Consider the following 23563-nt stretch of genomic DNA (forward strand, 5'->3'; position numbering starts at 1 on the left):
ACACAGTAACCTTTCAAGATCTTACACGGCCACATTCACACAGCCTTATGGTCTACTTTAAATATAGTTCTCCCTTTTGATATGTAAATCCCATTGTTTCAACTTGCCCTTTAGAAGTTACTTTTCCCAGAATATAAAAATCTTTCATGTTATCATTATGGCCCAGCACTTTTGGGAAAAATCAGTGTAATCACTTTGCCTTATTTATCTTGTCAGTTGTAAATATTTTCCATGTCCATTTGAAAATCAAACACTTCTCCACTTATCTAAAAAGGCAAATTTACAGTTCACACTGTATCTGCTGACCTCACCCTAGCTCTACTCATCTCCATTTCAAATGCCTGTCTTACATCTAACTCCTTTGATAAATCTAACTGTCTTTAGTTTAATTAAATTAGCCACACGCACACACAAAACCATACACACACACAAATGTAAGCCTGCTTTAAAGTATCCTGCAGTAATATTAGGGAAAATATGACAGTTCTTTGACCACCACCCCCCCACCACACCCATCTATTTAATTCTCCAGGACACTGGTCCTAGCCTGATTTAAGTGGAGGCCATCCAACTCTTTCCAAGGCTCTGGTGTCAGTGCCCTAAGAATCTCATTACAGTCTCTAGGATATTTTATTTGCCTATTCATTTTGTTACATTTCACCACTAATCTGGGACCAGAACCTGTAGAGGGCAAAGCACAAACAACTGTACTCAAGTTATATTGTGGGCTGCAACCAACTGTGTATCACATTGTGCCAGCCTCATGTATGACATAAAAAGAAGCAATTACAATGTGAGTGCAGTGGGACATAAACTTGTCATGACTAAATCTAAAGCAGTATGTTTTATTTGTATTATATTAGGGTTAACACAGAGAAGTATACACAAATACATTTTTTGCAGTGGTGGATAGAATTTTTGTGCTATGATAATGCACAACTATTTTCTATGACGATTTGGGGAAATGCTCCTCCTAGGTGGTTGATGTCCATACTACACAATGAAAGTATCCGCTTTGAAACGTCAACATGTGTGAGGGAAATGTAATTATGTCACTCGGATATTCTATCATTGTGACAGATTAACACTTCCCTGGGAAGTCAATTCAAAATAAGCATTTAAATAAGAAATGTTTTGCACATTAGATAATGCCCTGTTGTTAGGGTTGTCAACTGTGATTAAACATATCCCTGGAGGTTTCACTACATGACTTGCCCCCACACTCCAGCCATTATTCAGCCTAAATATCCATCCTTGTAACAAATTGCCTACGTCAATTGGAATGCAAAAAGACTCATTACCCAATTGAATGATGTTTGCTATCAACCAAACAGCCTTGTCTCCCCCCATTTTCGATATTTTTATGTCTGGTAAAGGGAATATCAAAAGACAATGATTTAAAAATATCCTTTTTTTAATGTCCCATTGATTTTTCTCCAGGGTTGCACTCAGCAATGTCCTTGAAATGGATTTTTAAAAATTCATTCTTGGGATGTTGTCTTCATTGGCTGGGCCAACATTTATTGCCCATCGCTAATTGCCCTTGAGAAGCTGGTGGTGAGCTGCCTTCTTGAACCGCTGTAATCTATGTGATATAGGTACACCCACAGTGCTGTTAGGAAGGGAGTTCCAGGATTTTGACCCAGCGACATTGAAAGAACGGTGATATAGTTCCAAGTCAGGATGGGGAGTGACTTAGAGGGGAATTTCCAAATGGTGATGTTCCAATGTGTCTGCTGCCCTTGTCCTTCTAGATGGTAGCAGCCATGAGGTGCTGTCTAAGGAGCCTTGGTGAGTTCCTGTAGTGCATCATATAGGTAGTACACACTGCAGTCACAGTATTTTGATGGTGAAGGGAGTGAATGTTTGTTGATAGGGTGCCAATCAAACGGGCTGCTTTGTCCTGGATGGTGTCAAGCTTCTTGTGTGTTGTTGAATTTGCACTCATCCAGACAAGTGGAGAGTATTCCATCACACTCCCAACTCGTGCCTTGTAGATGGTGGACAGACTTTGGGGAGTCAAGAGGTGAGTTACTTACCACAAGATTCCAAGCCTCTGACCTGCTCTTGTAGCCACAGTATTTATATGGCTAGTCCAGTTCCGCTTCTGGTCAATGGTCACCATGTTGATAGTGGGGGATCTTCAATTCCTGGAGACTCCAGCCCAACCCTGGCAGGTTGGCAACCTCCATTGTTGCATCTGTGAATTTTTATTTTTTTATGTTAGACAATAAATACAATTCCCGTATTATCAAAAATAATACGTCCTGATTTTTGCAACACCATTTTTGCAACATAATTGCTTGAAAATAATTTCAAACCCTCTGGAGTGGTGATGGGGAGAAAATGGATAGATGGAACATTGAACGTTTTTTTTGGAAAATGTGTCCATAATAGTTGGGATGTGACTATGTTAAACTTGTTAAGAACTTTTTCGGACCATACCAAATGCTTATTTCGGAAAGAACATATCTGTTGCCGGAAGTGAGTTGCCAATCATCGGAGCACAACCCTTGCAGTTGCCGTTTCCCAACAGCCTCTATTTCAGCGAATACGGTAAATACAAAGTGAAACGGAGCCTGTCAGCTGATTGCTTTCTAAAAAGCAGAAAGATGGCGGCAGAAATCCACTCCCGGATGCAAACGAGCCGCCCGGTCCTGCTGAGCAAAATCGAAGGGCACCAGGACACGGTGAACGCGGCCGTCCTCATCCCCAAGGAAGACGGGGTGATCACAGTGAGCGAGGACAGGTATGAAGGAGCCCTGCGTTACTCCTGATTACGGGGAATCAATCGGTCTTTCTTCACGTATGAGACTGGAATACAGTGTTTCTCCCAAAAAAAAATTATAGCAAATGTTGGAAGGTGCAACTCTTGTAACAAAATTGGATGTGGGTTTGTTTGTGTGTGTGTTTCAGTAGCGGGGGATTTCTTTGTGCAATTGACTCGGTCCCTGCAGGGACTTCGCTTTGGTGAAGCAGCTTTTAGGTTTGTTTACATGTTAGTTCATGCCTTCCTGAAGTCAGTGTCACAACTAGTGACTTAAGGCTTTCAGCTCGTCAGGGTCCTGTGAACAAATGTGGATGGGGTACTTTTGTAAGAAACCGCTTTTTATGGCGAAAATATAGTTAATCCTTCTCATATTTGTTTTATGTTTTTTTATCGACTATATGCACTTTTTCATGGCCTGAAAGACATGCATCCTGAGCCTAGAATAGATGTACTAAAGTTTGACTAACGGGTAGATTGAGCAAGGTTTATGGTCAAAAAAAATCTTATCAAAATCTGATCCATGATTTTGAAAAGAACATCACATTTCGCAAAACAGCTGTTTCCCGGAGGGAGGGGGAGTGTTTTGAGAAGAGAGTTATGGTATCATTTTTGCCACCGAGATGGCATTGCATCACGAGCGTTTCTTGTTTACACTTATAGGAAAATGCTGCCCCTTTTTTAAATCTTAAAGATTAAAGCTCCACGGAAGCTGGTTTAACGGGTGCTATGATATTTAACAAAGATTTATAATTAAACTTCAGTCTTGAAATTATCTAACTTTTTTTGGCAGGTTTACTCCGCCACATTTGAAAGGTTCTTTTTTTTTACATACTTTTTCAAAACGCTTAAATCATCTTTTGAAATGTTTGAGTGGCCATGTGGAAGCCACAGTGTATCCTGAATTCTTGAAATATTTTGACAGTTTGGACACTCTTAAGTGCAGTATGAACTGTTTAAAGGACACACATGTTAACACCATTTCACTACTATGGTGTTAACATGAATGCCCTTTAAACAGTTCATACTGTACTGAAGAGTGTCCAAACTGTCAAAATATTTCAAGCATTCAGGATACACTGTAGCTTCCACATGGCCACTCAAACATTTCAAAAGATGATTTAAGCGTTTTGAAAAAGAGTGTGCAAAACAGAACCTTTCAAATGTGGTGGAGTAAACCTGCCAAAAAAAGTTAGATAATTTCAAGAATTAAGATAAAGTTTAATTAAATCTTTGTAAAATCTGCTCCCCTGCTCACCATCCCTTTCCATCCCTCTCCCTGGTAGCTATCTGAGGATGAACCAGAATGTTTGCAACCTTGGTGTCATATCTGACCCTGAGATGGGCTCCTAAGCACATCTGTGCCATCACTAAGACCACCTATTTCCACTTCTGTAACATTGCCAGACTTTGCCCTGCCTCGGTTCATCTGCTGCTGTAAACCTAATTCCTACCTTGGTTACCTCTAGATTTAAGTACTCCAATGCATTCCTCACCAGCCCACCTACTTTCTACCCTCCACACACTTGAGGTAATCTAAAATTGCTGCCTGCATCCTAACTCGCACCAAGTCCTGTTTACCTATCACTCCCCTGCTTGCTGACCTACTTGGATTCATGGTTAAACAAAACTGCTTTTTAAAATTCTCATCCTTGTTTTCAAATCCCCCCCCCCCCCCAGCTCCTCCCTATCATTGTGATCTCCTCCAGCCCCACAGCCCTCTGAGATATCTGCGCTTCTCATATTCTGGCATCTTGAGCACATCCTGATTTTAATCGCTGCACCATTGGCAGTCATGGCTTCAGCTGCCTAGGCTCTAAGCTCTGGAATTTCCTCCCTAAACCTCTCTGCCCCTCTAAGTCTCTTTGCTTTATTAAGATGGCCCTTAAAGCCTGCTTTTTTGACCAAGCTTTTGGTTTTGTGCCTTGATACCTTCATATGTGCCTCAGTAACACATTTGGTTTTATTATAATCCCACGAAGTGCCTAGGCATTTCTTTTATCATGTTAAAGGCACTGTGCAAATACAAGTTGGTTTTTAAAATTCTGTGGAGCTGCATGTTTGTTGAATGAATTAATAGCCTTTCCAGTGTGAATACATCTCAGACATTATTAAAGACAATGAGAGTTTCCTGAAGTTCTGAGTTGTCAAACATTACCGACTCTGGTGTGTTATCTTTTGTCTGTGGTATAATACCTCAAGCCAAGATCAAAGATTACTTGCAACTGGATGCCCAGATGTTAAAATATCCTGCTTCATTTAAGTTTTAACAAAAAGATTTCCTGACCTTGAAGCAGCTATTACTGAATATTTGGGGGTTAGAAAATGTTTTATATCTTGTTTATTTGTTTTTGGTGGTTCTGCTTTATGCCTTATTAAATGATTAGTCTATGGGTTTAATAATCAATGAGTTTGGCTTTTTTGAGGGTGGGAAACCCTGTATAGGCCTGTGTTGTGGTTTTGCTTCATAATCTAGAAGATGCTACAATTACTGAAATCTCTTAGCTTCAAGTAGAAGAAATGTTTTACAAATATTCACTGCTCTTTAAGGATCACGGTAGTAGGTCTGAATGTAACTGACGTTTTGATCCTAGATTTATTCTTTGTTTCTCCAATTTTGTGGAAAAAATTGTCAACAAAACCATACATTGAGCTGAATTTAAAAATAAGTTGTAATAGCCAAAATGACCACGCTGGAACTGATTCACTCCAACAATTTACAACCTTTAAAAATAAATACTGCTTATATTTGATTATAAATATGTCAAGTTTGTTTTTTGACTTTTATTGACCTTTCATGGTACTTCTGTTTAACCAACTTGGCCCTTAATTGGTTATCAAAATTATTTCTGGAAAAATGTGAACCTGGCTGATTTGAAAACAAATGTGATCTCATTGAAATATTTGTAAAGAGTGGGGAAAGAATTTTTTTAGACTCTTTACAATAACTTTGTTTTTAGCCTGCTTAAAACTCAGAGAATTTTGTGATCAAATATAAGCAGTATTTATTTTTAAAGGTTGTAAATTTTTGGAGTGAATCAGTTCCAGTGTGGTCATTTTGGCTATTACAACTTATTTTTAAATTCAGCTCAATATATGGTTTTGTTGACAATTTTTTCCACAAAATTGGAGAAACAAAGAATAAATCTAGGATCAAAACGTCAGTTACATTCAGACCTACTACCGTGATCCTTAAAGAGCAGTGAATATTTGTAAAACATTTCTTCTACTTGAAACAAAGAAGAGATTTCAATTCTCATGGTGTTCTTGTCTCTTGGCTGGGTTGCACTTATTGTCTCATATGCTTGCACTCTCTCTACGACAAGCTATGCCAACACACAGCTGCTATGAATTTTCAGGACTGTGCCCACTGTTTTCCTGTAATTAAGTTCAATGCATTGCTGTTAAAATTAAAGTGCAAGGATTAATGTAGAAGAAATGTATCCCTTGTGCAATTAAGCTTACATAGATGTGTGCCACATAGAAAGTATGAAATTCGAATCTTAATGGTCTGACACCCATGTCCTAGTTAAAAATTCTAATAGTCCCTGCAGTTCAGAACACTGTAAATTGCTTAATGTAGAAGAACTCTCCAGTCCTTTTCCCCCTGAAAGATGAGGGAAAATGAGAGCTAACTGAGGCCAGTGGATTCAACTTATAATGATTGAAGCTTATTTTTCAAGAAAGGGTTATTAATCCATGTTCCATTCTAATAGGAATGTACATCTTAGTGAGAATCTCCCATTTACTATTTACTAATGTCCTTGGTTCTTTCTGCAGAACAATACGTGTGTGGTTGAAGCGAGACAGTGGTCAGTATTGGCCAAGCATCTTTCACACTGTTTCAGGTGAGTAAAGCATCCAAAATAGTATTATAGGAATAAGTGTGATATATTTTAATAAATGGTTTTGATTGGAACCAGGAAAATTTTCCTTCATTTGTCGAATCAGTGTATAGAGGAATTAGCAACAGTGGACAGATTCTTTATCAATCTATCTTTCTCATCATTTTGTGATGATGTGAAGTCTCAAAGTGATCAAGATTGTTCCAGAAATCTGTACCGTTAAATGTACACATTGAGAAACTTAAATTATGAGGAGCTATGCTCTAATATATACTGACATTACCACTGCAGCAGCCTTTGAAACATAAAGAGTAACTGTTGGTTTGAAGTGATTGAAATCACAAAGTAGCCCCTATTCAGTGCAATGGGCATCGAGATCAGCTGACACAAATAGTAACAGAATGTCTGATCAGCTCGGGGAGATAATGATCAGCATAAACTGGACTACAATGCAATTCATTTGATATTTCTCTTGTCTCAGTGAACACTTGGCAGTAACTCTGATGTTATGGGTAAGGAGGCAAGTGTTCAAGGTCAAATGTGAATTTGAAATGTTTAATATACAAGCCGGTTAGCTCACTTTAAGGGCAATCCCAGAAGACACCCTATATTCACCCCAGCTGTCTGCTTCCTAATTTGTTCTGCTTTGTGCTTCTTCCCATTAACTGCACAATTAGGAATCTTTGTGTTCACTTGTTCAATTATTCATTACCCCAACTGTCTGCCCAGCCCATCACTCACCCCTTCATTTCATGGCTGCTACACCTTTTTCATAGCTTTTCTTGAATTACATCACTTCACCCATCCATGTATCAGTAATTCTATCTTTACCTTCCCCCAGACATTGCAACAATTCAAATCTTCTGTCTTCTGCTATAGACCAGCAAATTGGCTACTTTCCACACCACTGAATATCATACCAACTTGTCCAAACACCCCCTTTTTGTAGGACCTTGCTTCCCTTTGTGCGCACTGAGTATTTTCCATTATCTCCACTGACCATTTCAGACCGTTCCTGCATCCCCCCTATTCACTATTTCATCCTTGGTATCCCTCTCCACTGTGCATGGGATTTCACCCTGGCTTAATAAACCTCCTCCCCACTCTTCTGCAGAGCATTCAAGTAGGCACTGGGCAACTGATCTTTGAGAGATTCTCCTCCCTGGTCCTCTTTTCTTTTCTTCCCTCACCATCTCTCACTCTTTTCCCCCATTACTGTTGTCATCCTCTTGAGAGGAGAAAGGAGTTGACTGAGTATTCTATCAAGTGTTTAATGTTTTTTTCCTTTCTTTCAGTGTCTTTAACTTGCTGGCAGGGATTGCCTATAATTTGCGTTGTAGTGATAATTTGGTTCAGTTGTAGCATTCTCCTCTCCCGAGTCAGAAGGTTGTAGGTTCTAGCCCTCTTTTAGGCCTTGAGCACACAATCCATGCTGGCATTCCAAGGAAGTACTGAGGAAGTGCTGCATTATCACATGTACCACCTGATCAGGTGGGGATGTAAGAGTTTCCTTAGAATTATCTGAAGAGCAAATTATACTGGGTCTCACTTGTGACAGCATCAAAGTAGATTAATTTATGTTAGACACTATTTGCCAATTACAAAATTTATCAACATAAAGGCCAGAAATCTTCTGTTCGGCACGCAAGGGGGGGCCCCACATACCGACATGTAAAATGACGTGTGGTGATGTCAGGCGTGTGTCCCGACGTCACCACGTGTCATTCTAATCTTTAATTCGGCGGCGTGCACCAGAGTTGGCTGCGTGCCTGCCGAACTGTCAAAGGCCTGTTAAGGCCATTACTAATCAAATTAACCAATTTGACAGGGCTGCCCGTCCAACCTTACGATTGGTGGGCAGACAAAGAGCCCAGGCAGCCTTCGCATTTTTCATGAAACTTCATCCATGGGCGGGATGAGATTTCATGAAGGATTTAAATTAGTAAAAAATTTTCAAACAATTCATAAACATGTCCCAGCTTATGTGACTCTGTCACATGAGGGGACATGTGTAAATAATTTTCAATTTCCTTTATTGTAAGCTTTAAAACTGAAGTTAATGTCCCTGTGCCCCTCACCCCGGCCTGCACAGGTAGCGCTGAGCACTACCAGGCATGTGTCACGCCGGGAGTGCCTTAATTGGCCCTCCCACATAAAATGGTGGTACGGAGGCGATTGAAGGCAACGATAGGCTCCGTCCTTGTTCCCGACTGGCACACCCAACGGGGAGAAAATTCTCCCCGAAGTCTTCAAAAGTAATTTGTGTGCTATGAAGTGCTTTGGGACATACTGAGGACAGGAAGGATGCTATTTAAATGTAGTTCATTTTTCGGTAAGCATAAGAGTTGAATATTGCTGAAATAAGATATTTTGTTAAAGCTTTTCATCTTGCACTCATCAGGACAATCGCAAGAATACCATTATCAAGGGAAGTAACAACTTTATATTGTATGAAAAGAATTTGGTTGGCAACTGGACTCTGGTAGAGGCGTTGCCATGGAGAATGCACCAGTTAATGGTGACTGACAGTTAACTGCCAAGCATTGTTTGTTTGAAATTTAAACCAGGCAGCTCTGGGCAAGACATTGCTCTAAGGAATGAGTCAGCAAATGGCTGTCATTTATTTTGTTTAGTTGAAACAAGTGCAATGTGTGTACATGTTCTTTCTGTCTGCAAAGAACAGGGCCCAGTGTATTAATATATGTAGATTCCAGTACCCACAAATGCGTCACATTGTGAGCCCAACTGACAATTTTAAAATTGGTTGTCAGCATAATTCTCAGCACACTGAGGATTATTTAACAATTGTTGCCCAATCGCAGAATTACATCTAATGTTAGACACTGTTTTGAGTTTTGCAAGAATGGGCTGGTTGGGTACTATCTGTACTTTGCCCGTTGCAAACAGAGGAAGGAACATGCTGTTTGATATGATCCGCCAGTCTTTGGGGCATACAGGCTACATACCTATTGTCACACTGACACTGAAACTCATAGACCACATTACTCTTTTTTTGCCTTGACGGTAGCATCCTGTTAGTGGCGAAAGCCACTCATGTTGCCACTGCATAGTAGCAGAGTGAAACAGCTAGCTTCACCTGTTGTCAAATTTTTGAGATACCTTGCCCTTCCAGGGTACTGGGCATTTTTCAGAGCTGAAAGCGATGGCCTTTGGCCCATTCATGAGTTGGCATGATATACAGCGCAAAATGATCTGATCAGAGTAGTTAGTATCCTGCAGGATGTCTTTGATGCACCCTATTTCAGCATCAAGCTTGCATGGTGAACAAATGGCTTGGGCCCTATTTACAAGGTTGCCAATAAGACCAATCTGATGGCGTGTGGAACTGTTAGAATCGCAACATACGTATCGATCAGTGAAGGTAGGTTTGCAGTAGACCATGGTAGAGAACCCCCTGGCAGATTTCTCAACTAGTACATCGAGGAAAGGGGAGTTCATTTGACTGCTCAATTTCAAAGGTGAACTTGAGTGCAGGATGGAGACCCATTAGAACCATAGAAAGGTTATGGCAGAGAAAGGGTCCAATCAATCCATCATGTCTGTGCCAGCCAGAAAAATGATGAAAAAAGAAACTAGCTGCTCATTTTAAACCCACTTTCCAGCACCTGGTCCATAGCCGTGCGAGTTGCAGCACTTCAGATGCAGATCCAAGTACCTTTTAAATGAGTTGAGTGTTTCAGCCTAATCCATCGATTTAGGCAGTGAGTTCCAGACACCCACCACCCTCTGCGTGGAAAAAATGTTTCCTCATGACCCCCTCTAATCCTTCTATCAATCTACCTTAAATCTATGCGCCCTGGTAATTGACCCCTCAGCTACAGGAAACAACTCTTTACTGTATACCCTATCTAGGCCCCTCATAATTTTGTACACCTCAATTAGGTCACCCCTAAGCCTCCTCTCTTCTAAAGAAAACAACCCTAGCCTATCCAATCTTTCCTCATAGCCGCAATTTTCAAGCCCTGGCAACATTCTTGTAAATTTTTCTGTACTCTCTCTAGAGCAATTATGGCCTTCCTGTAATGTGGTGACCAGAACTGTGTAAACAATTCCAGCTGTGGCCTAACCAGCATTTTATACAGTTCCATCATTACCTCCCTGCTTTTGTATTCAATACCTCGTCTAATAAAGGAAAGCATTCTATATACTTTCTTTACCACCTTATCCACCTGTCCTGCCACTTTCAGGGAGCCGTGGACATGCACTGAAATGACTCTTGCTTCCTCACCCCCCTCAATATCCTCACACTTATTGAGTATTCCGCTGCTTTGTTTGCCCTCCCCAAATGCATTACCCCTCACTTTTCTGGATTGAATTCCATTTGCCACTTTTCTGCCGACTCAACGAAACCATTGATATTCTGGAGACAATAGCTATCCTCTTTACTATCAACTACACGGCCAATTTTTGTGTCATCTGCAAATTTCCCAATCACACTGCCCACATTTATGCCCAAATCATTAATATATGCAACAAACAGCAAGGGCCCACCTGTGGAACACCACTGGAAACTGTTTTCCATTTGCAAAAACATCCATCAACCATTACCCTTTGTTTCCTGTCGCTAAGCCAATTTTGGATTCAACTCACCACCTTCCCCTGTATCCCATGGGACATCACTTTTCTGACCAGTCTGCCATGTGGGATCTTGTCAAATGCCTTATTAAAATCCATGTAGACAACATCCACTGCACCACCATCATCAAACCTCCTTGTTACTTCCTCAAAAAATTATATTAAGTTAGTCATGATCTTCCCCTAACAAAACCATACTGACTGTCCCTGATCAACCTGTGCCTTTCTAAGTGACCATTTATCCTGTCTCTCAGAATTGATTCCAATAATTGCCCACCACTGAAGTCAGACTTGTTAGGGAAGGAAACAGTTGAAGAAGTTCAATTGTTAATTATTAGGTTGTTTAAATAAGTACCCATTTGTTTGTATAAAAGGGATAACAGCTGAGACTAATTCTGTGGGTGGAGAGATTTATGACAAACAATAAAACTTTGCATTGCTTTCGGTCTTCATTTCTAAACAATTATTGGATCTTATAACGATGGGAGCAGAGAATGGTTCCTGCTTGTAAGTAAGAACATTGGAAACTAAGCTTTCTTTGTACAAAAGACTATTTGGAGTTAATTTTAAGAGCAGAGTTGTTTCGAGTCACTCAAAAAAAAATTTAAAGGCTGAATCAAAATGTAGTGTGTCGGGGTATGATCACCCATGGATGATTTCTGAGCATCGACCATATGATCAATGGAAAAATGAAGTAACCATATGGATACGGGTTATGTCCTTGCCAAAGGAAAAACAGGGGATGGCTTTGGCACTTTCGCTACCATGTGAATGCAAAGTAAGATGCAAAGTATTTTGAGTTGGAGTATGAGCATTTGGACACAGATAAAGGTTTGGAAACTTATATTAGATTTTATGAATAAGATCAATCAAAAAGATTTATTAAATGTTTACATGGTCTGATTTTGACAAATTTAGAAAGTTGGAAGAAAATTCCATAGAAGATTACATAATGGAATTCAGTAGCCTATATGCCAGATTGGGGAATTTCTGGATGGAATTTTTGCAACCAATGCTGGCGTTCAAGTTAAGTTACTAGACTGTGCCAGAGCATCGAATATGGACAGGCTTCTGGTTCCAAGAGGAGTTAAGTTTGCAGAAAAACACATACTGCTAGAACAGATGCTCTTAAAAAAAATTCCTAGTCAAACATTCCTTTCCGGCAGCGCTCATGATGCAAATGAGCCATTTGGCGGTAAGACAGAAAATGGAGGGTAGTGTTAATGGGATGGCGAGATCATTTAGAAACAGGATGCAGGCATCAGTATGAAAGGAGATTTATAAATAGAAACAATGGGGACAGAAACAACTTGGACAGTTATGACAGGAGAAAAGAATCCGGGATTTACGACAAAAGAATGAGCCTCAGGAATGTGCAGGGTGTGGCTAATCAGTGTTTTAGATGAGATTCAAAATACCGTTCCACAATGAACTGTCCTAAATGATATAATGTGTTTGAAATTAAACATGAGACAGAAGACTCAGAAGAAGATGAAGATATTGACCAAAGAGAGGGCATTGTATCCATTACAAAAAGTTTCCGCCCAGTGATGGATGTCTTGGTTGCAGAGTTCTTCAACTGTGTGGCGCTAGATAATGGATGCATGTCTACAGTCTGTGGAATAGACTGGTTAAAATGCTTTCTAGACTCCTTAAATGACAAGGACCGGGATAAGGTTAAAGAATTTGAGAGTTCCAACAGTTTTAGATTTAGGATGATAATACCCTAAAATCTTTAAAAACGGTTGTGATTCCCTGTAGGATAGTTGAAGTCAATCATTTCATCAGCACAGATATAGTGTCCAGCGAAATACCATTACTGTTGAGCAGACCATCAATGAAGAAAGTGCAAATGAAGCTGGACATGGAGAATTACAACACCATTGTTTTTGGAAAACTGCGGATTTACCAATTACCCATTCTGGACAATACTATATTCCTTTAATGAAACCTAACTTTCCTACTAAGGAGATTAAAGAAATGTTATTAGCGTCACGGGATAGGAGTTTAGAAGACAAAAAGCAAATTGTGTTAAAACTGCATCGGCGGTTTGCCCACCCTTCTTTGCAAGGATTAAAAATTTTGCTACGGGATACATAATAAAGGAAGGAGAGTACGTTAAACTTAGAGGAGATAAGCAATAGTTGTGATATATGTAAGAAATACAGAAGGACACCGTCATGGTCGATAGTGAGTCTTTTGCGAGGGATTTCAGTTAAGTCATGGCAATGGATTTGGTGTGGGATAAAGAAAAGAACACTTTATTTTACATTTCATAGATTTGGCAACAAGTTTTAACTAGTCGACAATCATATACAGTAAAGAAAAGAAAATAATTGTGGATCACGTAATGGAGAAGTGGATAGAGACCGGTTTGGGACCAGCTGCAAAATTCCTCACAGATAATGGGGGGTGTATTTGCTAACGATGAGCTCCGGGAGATGTGCAAAACATGAATATCATAGTTATGAATACTGCAGCTGAAAGGCCTTTTAGTAATGGAGTGTGCGAAAGGAATCACATGGTTATAGATGAGATGCTATGTAAAATATTGTTGGATAGACCAAGCTGTAAATTAACATCAACTCGAGCATGGGCTGTCCATGCCAAGAATTCTGTAGATGGTTGGGGGGGTTACAGTCCATATCGATTGGTTTTTGGTAGAAATCCAAAAATTCCTTCAGTCCTGAGTGATTACCCCCCAGCTTGGGAGGGAACTATGATTAGCTCTACCTTTTCTGAGCATTTAAACGCACTGCACGAGTAGAAGTGGAAAGTTTCAGAAAGAATTTGATGAGTTCTAAGACACAATGTACGACCATGGGAAACTATTTTCAATCAGGAAGATGCGGTATACTATAAGAGAGAAGGACTTAATGAGTGGAAAGGCCCGGGAAAGATTATAGGTAAAGATGGTAGAACAGTCATTTTACAACATGGGAACCAGACTATTCGGGTACACTCATCAAGGTTAGTTAGTGCAGACTACAAATTTGCAGGGTCGGAAAGTGTAGGAAGAGATGAGGGACCATGTGCTTCTCATACCATATGTTGCGGGGTTATGAAGACCAAGTAGCTGAAGTTGATAGGGTATCTGAAGGTGGAGACAGTAATTTGGACGAAGAAGATGAGGTGATTTGGCTCAGAGGACATCTGCTGAAAAGCTGGTATTAAAGTTACATACTTGCCAGAAAGGGCCAGTCAATGGCAGGATGTGACGATTGTAGGTATAGCAGGGAAGGCCACTGGAAAACATAAAAACTGGTTAAATGTACAGGATAAAGGACAGGCGTTTAGGCCTATGGATTGATAACATGAAGTACAAAAATGGAAGGCACAGAAAAACAATATCAGTTCAGACAGAGAGTCTGCGAGTGAACATGCTTCTAGAAAGAGATCACGAACTGTTAAAAGAACATCTATAAATGTGAGAGGGAGATCAAACAGTAACAGTCTGGAGCATGATAGAAGGCAGGATATAAGGCGTAGCTTAACAAGGTCAAGGAATATGGCACAAACTGGTAACACTTCAAGGAGCAGAAGCCCATGTGATCGCGATGTCTTAGTAGCTTCAAATAAATTAGATGATAAATTAATAAAAATGTCAAACAGCAAGAACTACATAGTTGGAAAGAACTTAGGGTATACGGTATCAGATAGGGGACAATCAGCTCTGTCTCATAGATGGATATGCACAGAAAAGGTGCTTCCTGATGGGACTTATAAAGTTAAAGCCAGGCTACTGGCAAGAGGGTTTGAAGAAAAATTGGGTACTTGGATATAAAAGTAGATTTACCTACAGCAGGGAAAGTTATGCTAAAGATCTTTTTAGCTCTATTAGCTACAAATTCTTGGGAATGTAGGTCCTTTGATATTAAAGCTGCTTTTTTGCAGGGACATCAACTTCAAGGGGAAGTTTTTCTCTCTCCATCAAAAGAGGCGCCAAATGCAGAAGGGACATTCTGGATGCTAAATAAATGTTTAAGTGATGCCTCCAGAGTTTGGTATTTCTCAGTGAGGTCAGTTTTGTTAAAGTTGGGCTGTCTTCAGTTGGAAGCAGATCTGGCAATGCTTTATTGGCACCATGGAGGGAAACATGCAGCCACTTTTATGATGCACGTAGATATTTTTGTGGGTGGTGGTAGCGAATTTGGAACAGTTGTCGTTAATGGGTCAGAACGGAGTTTAAAATTGGAAGTCAGGCTTCTGGTGCGTTTAATACATTGAATTGGAAATCAGGCAGAGAGGATCACATGTCCTTTTACATTAGCAATCCTATTTAAAGAATGTCAATCTCATTGCAATTAGTCCTGGCAGGGCCTCTCAGAAAGATACAGCGGCTTCTGAAACAGTAAAAGAGGAACTCAGCAGGCGAATTGGGCAACTCAATTGGCTAGGCAAACAAACCAGGCCTGACGCCAGTTTTGACATTTTGGAATTGAGCTATAAAATGAGTGATCTCAAGGTTGAAGAAATTGCTCAGGTAAACAAAACATTGACAAAATTAAAAATGGAGCAATACATTTTGAAATTCCCATCTTTGGGTGATGTTAGAAAAATGAAACTGATTGTGTTCAGTGATGCATCTTATGCAAATCTATATGATGGATTTTCGAGTGCGGGGGGGATTTATAATATTTCTCATGGGGTGGGGGGGGAAAAGGGCAAATGCTGCCCTTTGGCATGGGAATCCAAAAAGATACGAAGAGTTGTAAAAAGTACATTAGCAGCAGAGACTCTCATCCTTGTTGAGGCAGTAGATATGGCATTCTTCATATAAAAGATACTGATTGAAGTTGTAAATGGAAAAAGGTATTCGGGAACAGTGCCTATCGAATGTCTTATTGATAAGAAGTTACTTTGGGAAAATGTCCATTCTACAAAGTGCGTTAACGAGAAGAGATCACGAATTGACATTGCAAGCTTAAAACAAATGCTCGAGAATGAGACTGCCAAGATCAAATGGATTGATAGCAGCTACCAATTATATGACTGCTTCACCAAAAGAGGAGCGAGCTCCAAGAAGTTACTAGAGATCCTCAAAAAGGGATGTCTTTTTCTTTAAGAAAAAATACGTTTGTGTTTTTTTAAGGAGGGGAATAAGATCAACTTATTGATGGAAAAATATATATTCACGTTTGTTATTACCGTTTTTTTTGACTCAGGGTTACTTTCTTTTAAGAAGTGGGGAATCTGTTAGGGAAGGAACCAGTTAAAGAAGTTGAATCGCTCATTATTAGGTTGTTTAAATAAGTACCATTTGGTTGTATAAAAGGGATAACAGCTGAGACTAGTTCTGTGGATGGAGAGTTTTATGACAAACAATAAAACTCTGCCTGAAGGAGTCTGTCTTGGTATCGGCCTTCATTTCTAAACAACTGTTGGAACTTAACAAGACTGACGGGTCTATAATTTTTTCACCTATCCCTTGCACCCTATTTAAATATTGTTACAACATCTGCAGATCTACTGTCCCCTGGTACCTCACTTCTATCTTGTGAGGATTAGAAAATGATCTGCAGAGCATCCGCTATTTCCTCCATAGCTTCCTTCAACAGCCTGGGATACAATCTGTCTGGTCCTGGTGACTTATCTACCTTCAAGATGTCAGTCCCTCCAGTACTTCCTCTCTTGCTATCCTTATTGTATCGAATGTTTCACACTCCTCCTCATTAACTAGAATATCTGCATCATCCCTCTCCTTTGTGAAGACGGAGACAAAGTACTCATTGAGAATCCTGTCCACATCTTCAGCATCAAAGCACAAGTTACCATTTGCATCTCTGATAGGCCCTGCCCTTTCGTTAGTTATTCTCTTGCTCTCAATGTACTGGCAAAACATTTGGGTTTTCTTTGACTTTTACCTGCCAATGTTTTTTCGTAATCTCTCTTTGCTTTCCTAATTTCCATTTTTACTTCACCTCTGTACTTTGTGTACTCCTCTAGGCGTTCTACAGTGTTAAGTCATTTGTGACACTCATAAGCTTTCTTTTTCTGCTTTATCTTGGCCTGTAAGCTTCTAGATTTGTAGTGGGCTCTAGATTTGTCAATACTGCCCTTTTTTGTGGGAACATGTCTACACTGTGCCTGTAGAATCTCACTTTTGAATGCCTCCCAGTGGTTTGACACTGTTTTCCTTTCTAATAGCTCAATTCAGTCCACTCTCACCAGCTCCCCTCTGAGTTTTGTAAAATTTGCCTTCCCCTAGTTTAGAACTTTCACTCCTGTTCTATCTTTGTCCTTTTCCATAATGATGCTAAATCTAACGGTATCATGGTCATTATCTCCAGAATGGTCCCCCACTGCTACTTCATCCACTTGTCCAGCTTCCTTTCCTAAAACTAAATCTAGAATTGTACCCCCTCTAGTTGGGCTTGTTACATGCTGGTTAAAAAAGTTCTCCTGAATGCAGTTCAAGAATGTTGTGCCCTCTGTGCCCTTCACACTGTTCGTGTCCCAATTGATATTGATATTAGGATAGTTGAAGTCCCCAACTATTACTGCCCTATTGTTTTTGCACTCAGAAATCTGCCTACATATTTGCTCTTCTAACTCTCTTCCACTATTTGGAAGTCCATAGTACACTAATAACAGTGTGGCTGCGCCTTTTTTATCTCTGAGCTCAACCCATATGGCCTCATTATATGGCTCACTTGGTATATCATCCCTCCTCACAATAATGCTACACCCCCACCTTTTTTATTCCCCTCCCTATCCTGTCTGAAAACTCTATACCCAGGGATGTTGAGCTGCCATTTTTGCCCTTCCGTAAGTTTCCGTTATAGCAATGATATCATGCTGCCATGTGTCCTCAGCTCATCGACTTTATTTGCTATACTCCTTGCATTTACATGTATACCTTTTAACACTGCCAAATTCCTGTGCTGTACACATTTTAGCCTGTGCTGCTTCTGTTTTTCAGAGCCACACTAATTCTTCATCTCCCGTTCCCAGCTCTGACTTTGCCTTCAGGTTCCCATCCCCCTGCCAATCTAGTTTAAACTACCACCCCCGCCCAATAGCACTAGCAAATCTCCCTGCGAGGATATTCTTCCCAGTCCTGTTCTGATGTAGACCGTCCAGCTTGTACAGGTCCCACCTTTCCCAGAACCGGTCCCAATGCCCCAGAAAACTGATACCCTCCCTCCTACACCAGCTTTCCAGCCATGTGTTTAATCGCTTAATTCTCCTATTTCTATAGTCACTTACATGTGGGACTGGGAGTAATCCTGAGATTACTGCTTTAGAGGTCCTACTTTTCAATCGCCTTTCTAGCTCTCTAAAGTCTGCTTTCAGGACCTCATCCCTTTTCCTACCTAAGTCATTGGTGCCAACCATGACCTCTGGCTGATCACCTTCCCCCAGAAGAATGTCCTTCAGCTGCTCCGTTACATCCTTGACCCTGGCACCAGGAAGGCAACATGCCATCCTGGAGTCATGTCTATGGCCACAGAAATGCCTGTCTCTTCCCCTAACTAATGAATCCCCTATCACTATAGTTCTTCCTTTCTCCTTCCCTCCCTCCAGTACAGCTGAGCTGCTTGCGGTGCCACAAACTTGGCTCTGACTGCACTCCTCTGAGGAACCAGTGCCCTCACCAGCTTACAAAATGGAAACCAATTTGTGAGCGGGACTCCAGGGAACTCCTAGACTACCTGCCCAGTTTTCTTGTCCTGCCTGGCAGTCACCCATTCCCTTTCTACCTCCAGGCTCCTAAGCTGTGGTGTGACCACCTCTCTGAACGTGCTATCCATGTAGCTCTTAGCCTCCCAGATGCGCCACTGTGACTTCAGCTGCCGCTCTAGCTCTGAAACCCAGAGTTCAAGGTTCTGTAGCTGGTGACACTTCCTGCACAAGTGGTCATCTAGGATATCATGAGTGTCCACGACTTCCCATTCATTACAGGGCATGCATTCCAGACAACTGAGCTTTCCTGCCATGGCTTCAATTTACTACTTTTACGTTTATTTATTTTGCTTTTGGTTTACTTCTGTTAACTTTATATTGCTTGGCCCTACTTAATAAACCTTATCAAAATTACAGTTGCTACCTTAATTTAAACCTTAGGAATAGCATAAACTTTAAACACTTACTAAATACTCACCAAGCAGCTAGCTACTTCTCCAACAAATCAATTTGCTTCTTACCTGTGATGTTACAATTTGTTTTTTTAACCTCCTTTCGAACCCAGCATGGGCTGGTTCTGAGCAGCTGACAGGTCCGCCTTTCCGATCGCTCTCTCAAAGATGAGTGATATAGGCAGCGTCTGTCTTTATTTTCTCCCTGCTCCGTGTATCTTCTGCAGGTTCATCTCCCCAACTGCTCTTCCCGAAGGTGAGTGATGACATGCAAGGAAATTATTACACTCTGCGACAGGTTTGAATATAGCAAATGTATCATCCACATATCGGAAATATGCAAGGGGCACTAAGTTAGGTGTCATTCCATCCAAGGCACTTTTCTCATGGAACCCAACAAAGATGTCTATGAGAGATGGGCCTAGAGGGGATCCCATGGCAACAGCATCTATTTGAGCATGCACGGTGGCGTTGAAGTTGAACTCAACGGCATGAGTTGCCATATTCACAAGCTCAATGAATATTGATTCACGCAAAGGTGCTGGGTCTACATTATCTATGGCTTCCTTAAGTGGAACATTGGTGAATAGGCTAGAAATGTCAAATAAGCATATGGACACAGTGTTGCCATTGATATGCAAGTCTTGTATGATCTTTGCAAATGTGAAGGAAACCTTCACCGTGCATGTGGAAAACTTGTTCAAGACTGGTTGTAACAGCTTACCCAGCCATTTGGCTAATTCATGGTGTGCAGAACCAGCTTTGGATAAAATGAGGCATAAAGGGACATCACTTTTGTGTCTTGGGAAACCCACACATGCGTGGACACAGCGAACCATGAGGGTGAACCTTGTCCTATATATCATGCGGCAACTTAGCGCTCTTACACAAGTCCAGCATTTTCTCAGCTTACTTTTGAGCAAGACTGACCGGTCATGTTGAGCAGCAGGTCCAATGGATATGAATTTGGACCTGTCATTAAGAATGGCGTGCATTTCAATGATATTGTCACACTTGTTAAGGATGACTATTCCCGTCCCTTTGTCAGGTTTACTGATGTGAATGTCGGGTTGGTCTTAAGGCCTCACAACGCTGTAAGACATTTGCGTTGCATGTGAAAATCAGACTGGTCATTCGGAATCCTGCAATATGCATGCACTAGATCAGCTAGGCATGCTTTTAAAGATTCAGTATCTTCAGTGGATGCTGATTTGTGGCAGGATAGTTGGGAATAGCAGAGTTTGAACTCAGCAGATACCTCTTCCCATTTGATTTGGGATGAAGGCACACCAAAATTGAAACCATACACAAGAACAAACTCCTTGCTTTCTAAGAGTACATAGTCTGAGAGATTTGTTACTTGTTTAATGGCATCATTAATTGCATTGCCAAACTGCAACAGTCTTTTTTCAGCAATACTCAAGTTTTGTATTACTAAGCATAAGATTCCTTCATTGTTCAATATGCTCTGACTTTACTAAGAAATATCAAAGAAAACCTCATTCCAGAGTCACAGTTGATGATATAATCCTCCCTGCACTGGCAACATATTTTATTGCTGCTAAGAGCTTCTTAATTCTCCAATCGGAATGAAAGAGTCAATTCAGATAATCTGGTTACATCTGAAATTGGACTAATATTGGGATACAAAACCTGCAACTACAGGGATGTGAGGTGATTATCTGAGACAGCCTTGACTTCATTTTACTTTTAAAGGTAGAAATGCTCTTGCTGTCATTAAAGGTTTCAGCATTGGTCACATAAACAAACAGATGATTCTTTTGAGCTGTAGGCATTATGATGTGTTATCCTGTGATACCAGCACATGAGGCTGCCAATTACTTCTGGCTGTTTGAATATTTCCATTTTGAAGCGTTTTTCAAAAGCACTGTTGCAACTACAATCTTCTCACATCCTTCTCTTATCCTGTCTTCTGAAAGCTTGTCTTTGAAAGCATATCCTGGGGAAACTGCAGCATTTTGTTAATGATCCAAGTTCAGCTGTTTGTCTTTGCGTATAGTGTTGCCACAGGAAACGTTAAAATCTATCATGATTTATTGAAGCATCACTTTTTCCCAAAATGACAGTTTAAATACAAATTAAGAATATTTTGAAATGATGTTGCACAATTTGAACTAATATTATGTGGAGATCTCATCTTGTGGTCAAAGGCACATTCTAGCCACGTGCATGACTCCATTACTTGGAGTTGAGCATAATTTCTACTCAAATAACTGCTTAATCTGGGCAGTATCAAAGCAAATAGCACTAAAGATTGTGGAATTTTAAGAAGAAGCGATTTGTGGGATTAACCACTTTTACACTTAATTATCTGTGATCCTTTACTCTAGCTCAAACATCCATTCAATCGAAGTGGTCCCTGTCCTCAAAGCTGGGCTGTGCAACCAGGTTGTACTAGCATGTAACTGCTGATTTGTGATCAATTTGAGGGAGGGTGGTGGGGAGTTTGAAGTTGTGGTACATTATATGCGCTCAAACTCTCAGACACATTGGTACATGTGATCACATTAATCCAGTGTTAGTTACCTGTACCTGCAGTAAATTGAAGCCACTGATTCAGGTCTCTTTCTCCTGCTGCAGAAAATAGTTTAATTTGGTCAATTGATTTATCCTTCTGGTACATAGGACCCATGAGCAGCAGCCAATCGAAGCCAAAAGAGTCTTCTGCTCTGCTGCAAAAAAATGAATCAGTTAATTGAATAAAGCAGTGTCCAGCAGTCACTTGGACAGAGAGAGAAGTTTGTGTACCTTGTGGCCTCCAGCCTCATTCTGACAGATTTTTCCCCAAGCCTTTGTACTACCCCATCTTGTTATCTTGAGGCCAGATTGGCTTTGGTCCAGTCAAAGTCCTTCATGGAAACTTCAGTGGAACTTTGCCCTGGCAAACTGGCTCCATGCATTCTGCTGAAAGTGCCCCTTGTGGAAACTTCAGTCACATCTTTGTACAGGAAGACGATGATTAACTCTGAAAGCTGGTCAATCCAGGGATTCTGTCATTTTTAAGATTGGCAGAGAATGCTTCCTGTACAAAATCAGTTTTTTTTCAAATTTAAAGCGTTACACTGCATCAAATGTGATTGCACTTTTTTCAAATAGCATATTTTGGAGTATTAAAAATATAAAACAAATATCTTTTAGAGGATAATGAATGATGAAGCGTAGCATGGTAGGGCAGCACAATATTGGGTATATTATTTGAATTCTGCAGCTGACTGGTACATTAGGCACTTTGTCAAGCACTCCAGTATAGTTACTCTGGATCAACTTTTGATGCATGTATTTTTTAAAATCAATCTGGGAGAGTTGTAATGTTTGGATGGATCTAGGAAGGTGAAACAGCCACCGATGCTTTAAAAAAGTAATCTCTATAAGCAGAAATGGGTATCAACTTTTATCCTTACAAATAAGTTTGGAATATTCCTTTAAAGAATAACGTAGATGTTTTCTGATGTGAGCAGCTTAATGTTAATTATCCACTTTTGTTTTTAAAGCACCCTGCTCTGCCATTTCCTACAATCCTGACAGCAAACGGATTTTTATAGGGCAGGATAATGGAGCAATTGTGGTATGTATGCCTGCATTATATATATGTCTGCATTATGACCTATCTCTGTTCTAGTCATAAGGATTAGGATTACTATTCTTGTTTGCTGAAACAAAATCAGGGATTGTATAAAAAAAAAATCTGTGCAATTGATGTTCAGTGTTGAGCATAATGTTCATCTCATTGCATTACTCAGGCTTCAGCAATGCCCTAAGTGTACTAGTTTATATTTTTGTTTCCCTGAATTATTTATATTTCTCCTCCTTTGTGATCTGTCTGTTTTCTCCGCCCCTGCTGCGCCCCCTCCTTTCCCACTCTACAGTTCAGTCCCCAGCTGAGATGATTACCTACTTCAAAGGATTTTCAGTATTCCACTTGAACCAGCTGTTATCCTCCAAGAATGGCCTTGGCTAACTTTTTCCAGAGGGAGAAGCAGTTTGTGTGTCCACTTCTAGTTCCCTAGATTTCTTAGCTCAGATCCTGAATTCTTTGGGTGATGATGGATTTAACCCTGTATTCCCTGATTCTGGAATGAGGATTTTGAGACAGCCATACTACTGCACTCAATGCAACATGCTGACTGTTTAAAGGCAGCAATGGCACAAACAGAATTGAGGCTTTCAAATTAAGTGCTTTGTTCACTGAATTCTTGAAGACAAGAATCATCTCAGTCCCAAGTCCCTGCTGCAAGAATTCCTCGGGTAATGTCCTA

General features: G+C 40.4%; 1 protein-coding gene across 1 annotated transcript in view; it reads left to right on the forward strand.

Annotated features, from left to right (window-relative positions):
- Positions 1-2526: 2526 nt before the first annotated feature.
- Positions 2527-23563, forward strand: part of wdfy1 (WD repeat and FYVE domain containing 1) — a 79983-nt gene continuing 58946 nt past the window's right edge. The window contains exons 1-3 of the mRNA XM_041213155.1: positions 2527-2749; positions 6548-6615; positions 22799-22872. Coding sequence (XP_041069089.1) covers positions 2613-2749; positions 6548-6615; positions 22799-22872 — 279 coding nt within the window. The 5' untranslated portion in view covers positions 2527-2612. The remainder of the gene's footprint in view (positions 2750-6547; positions 6616-22798; positions 22873-23563) is intronic.

The sequence above is a fragment of the Carcharodon carcharias genome, chromosome 2, assembly GCF_017639515.1.
Source record: "Carcharodon carcharias isolate sCarCar2 chromosome 2, sCarCar2.pri, whole genome shotgun sequence".
Lineage (NCBI taxonomy): Eukaryota > Metazoa > Chordata > Chondrichthyes > Lamniformes > Lamnidae > Carcharodon > Carcharodon carcharias.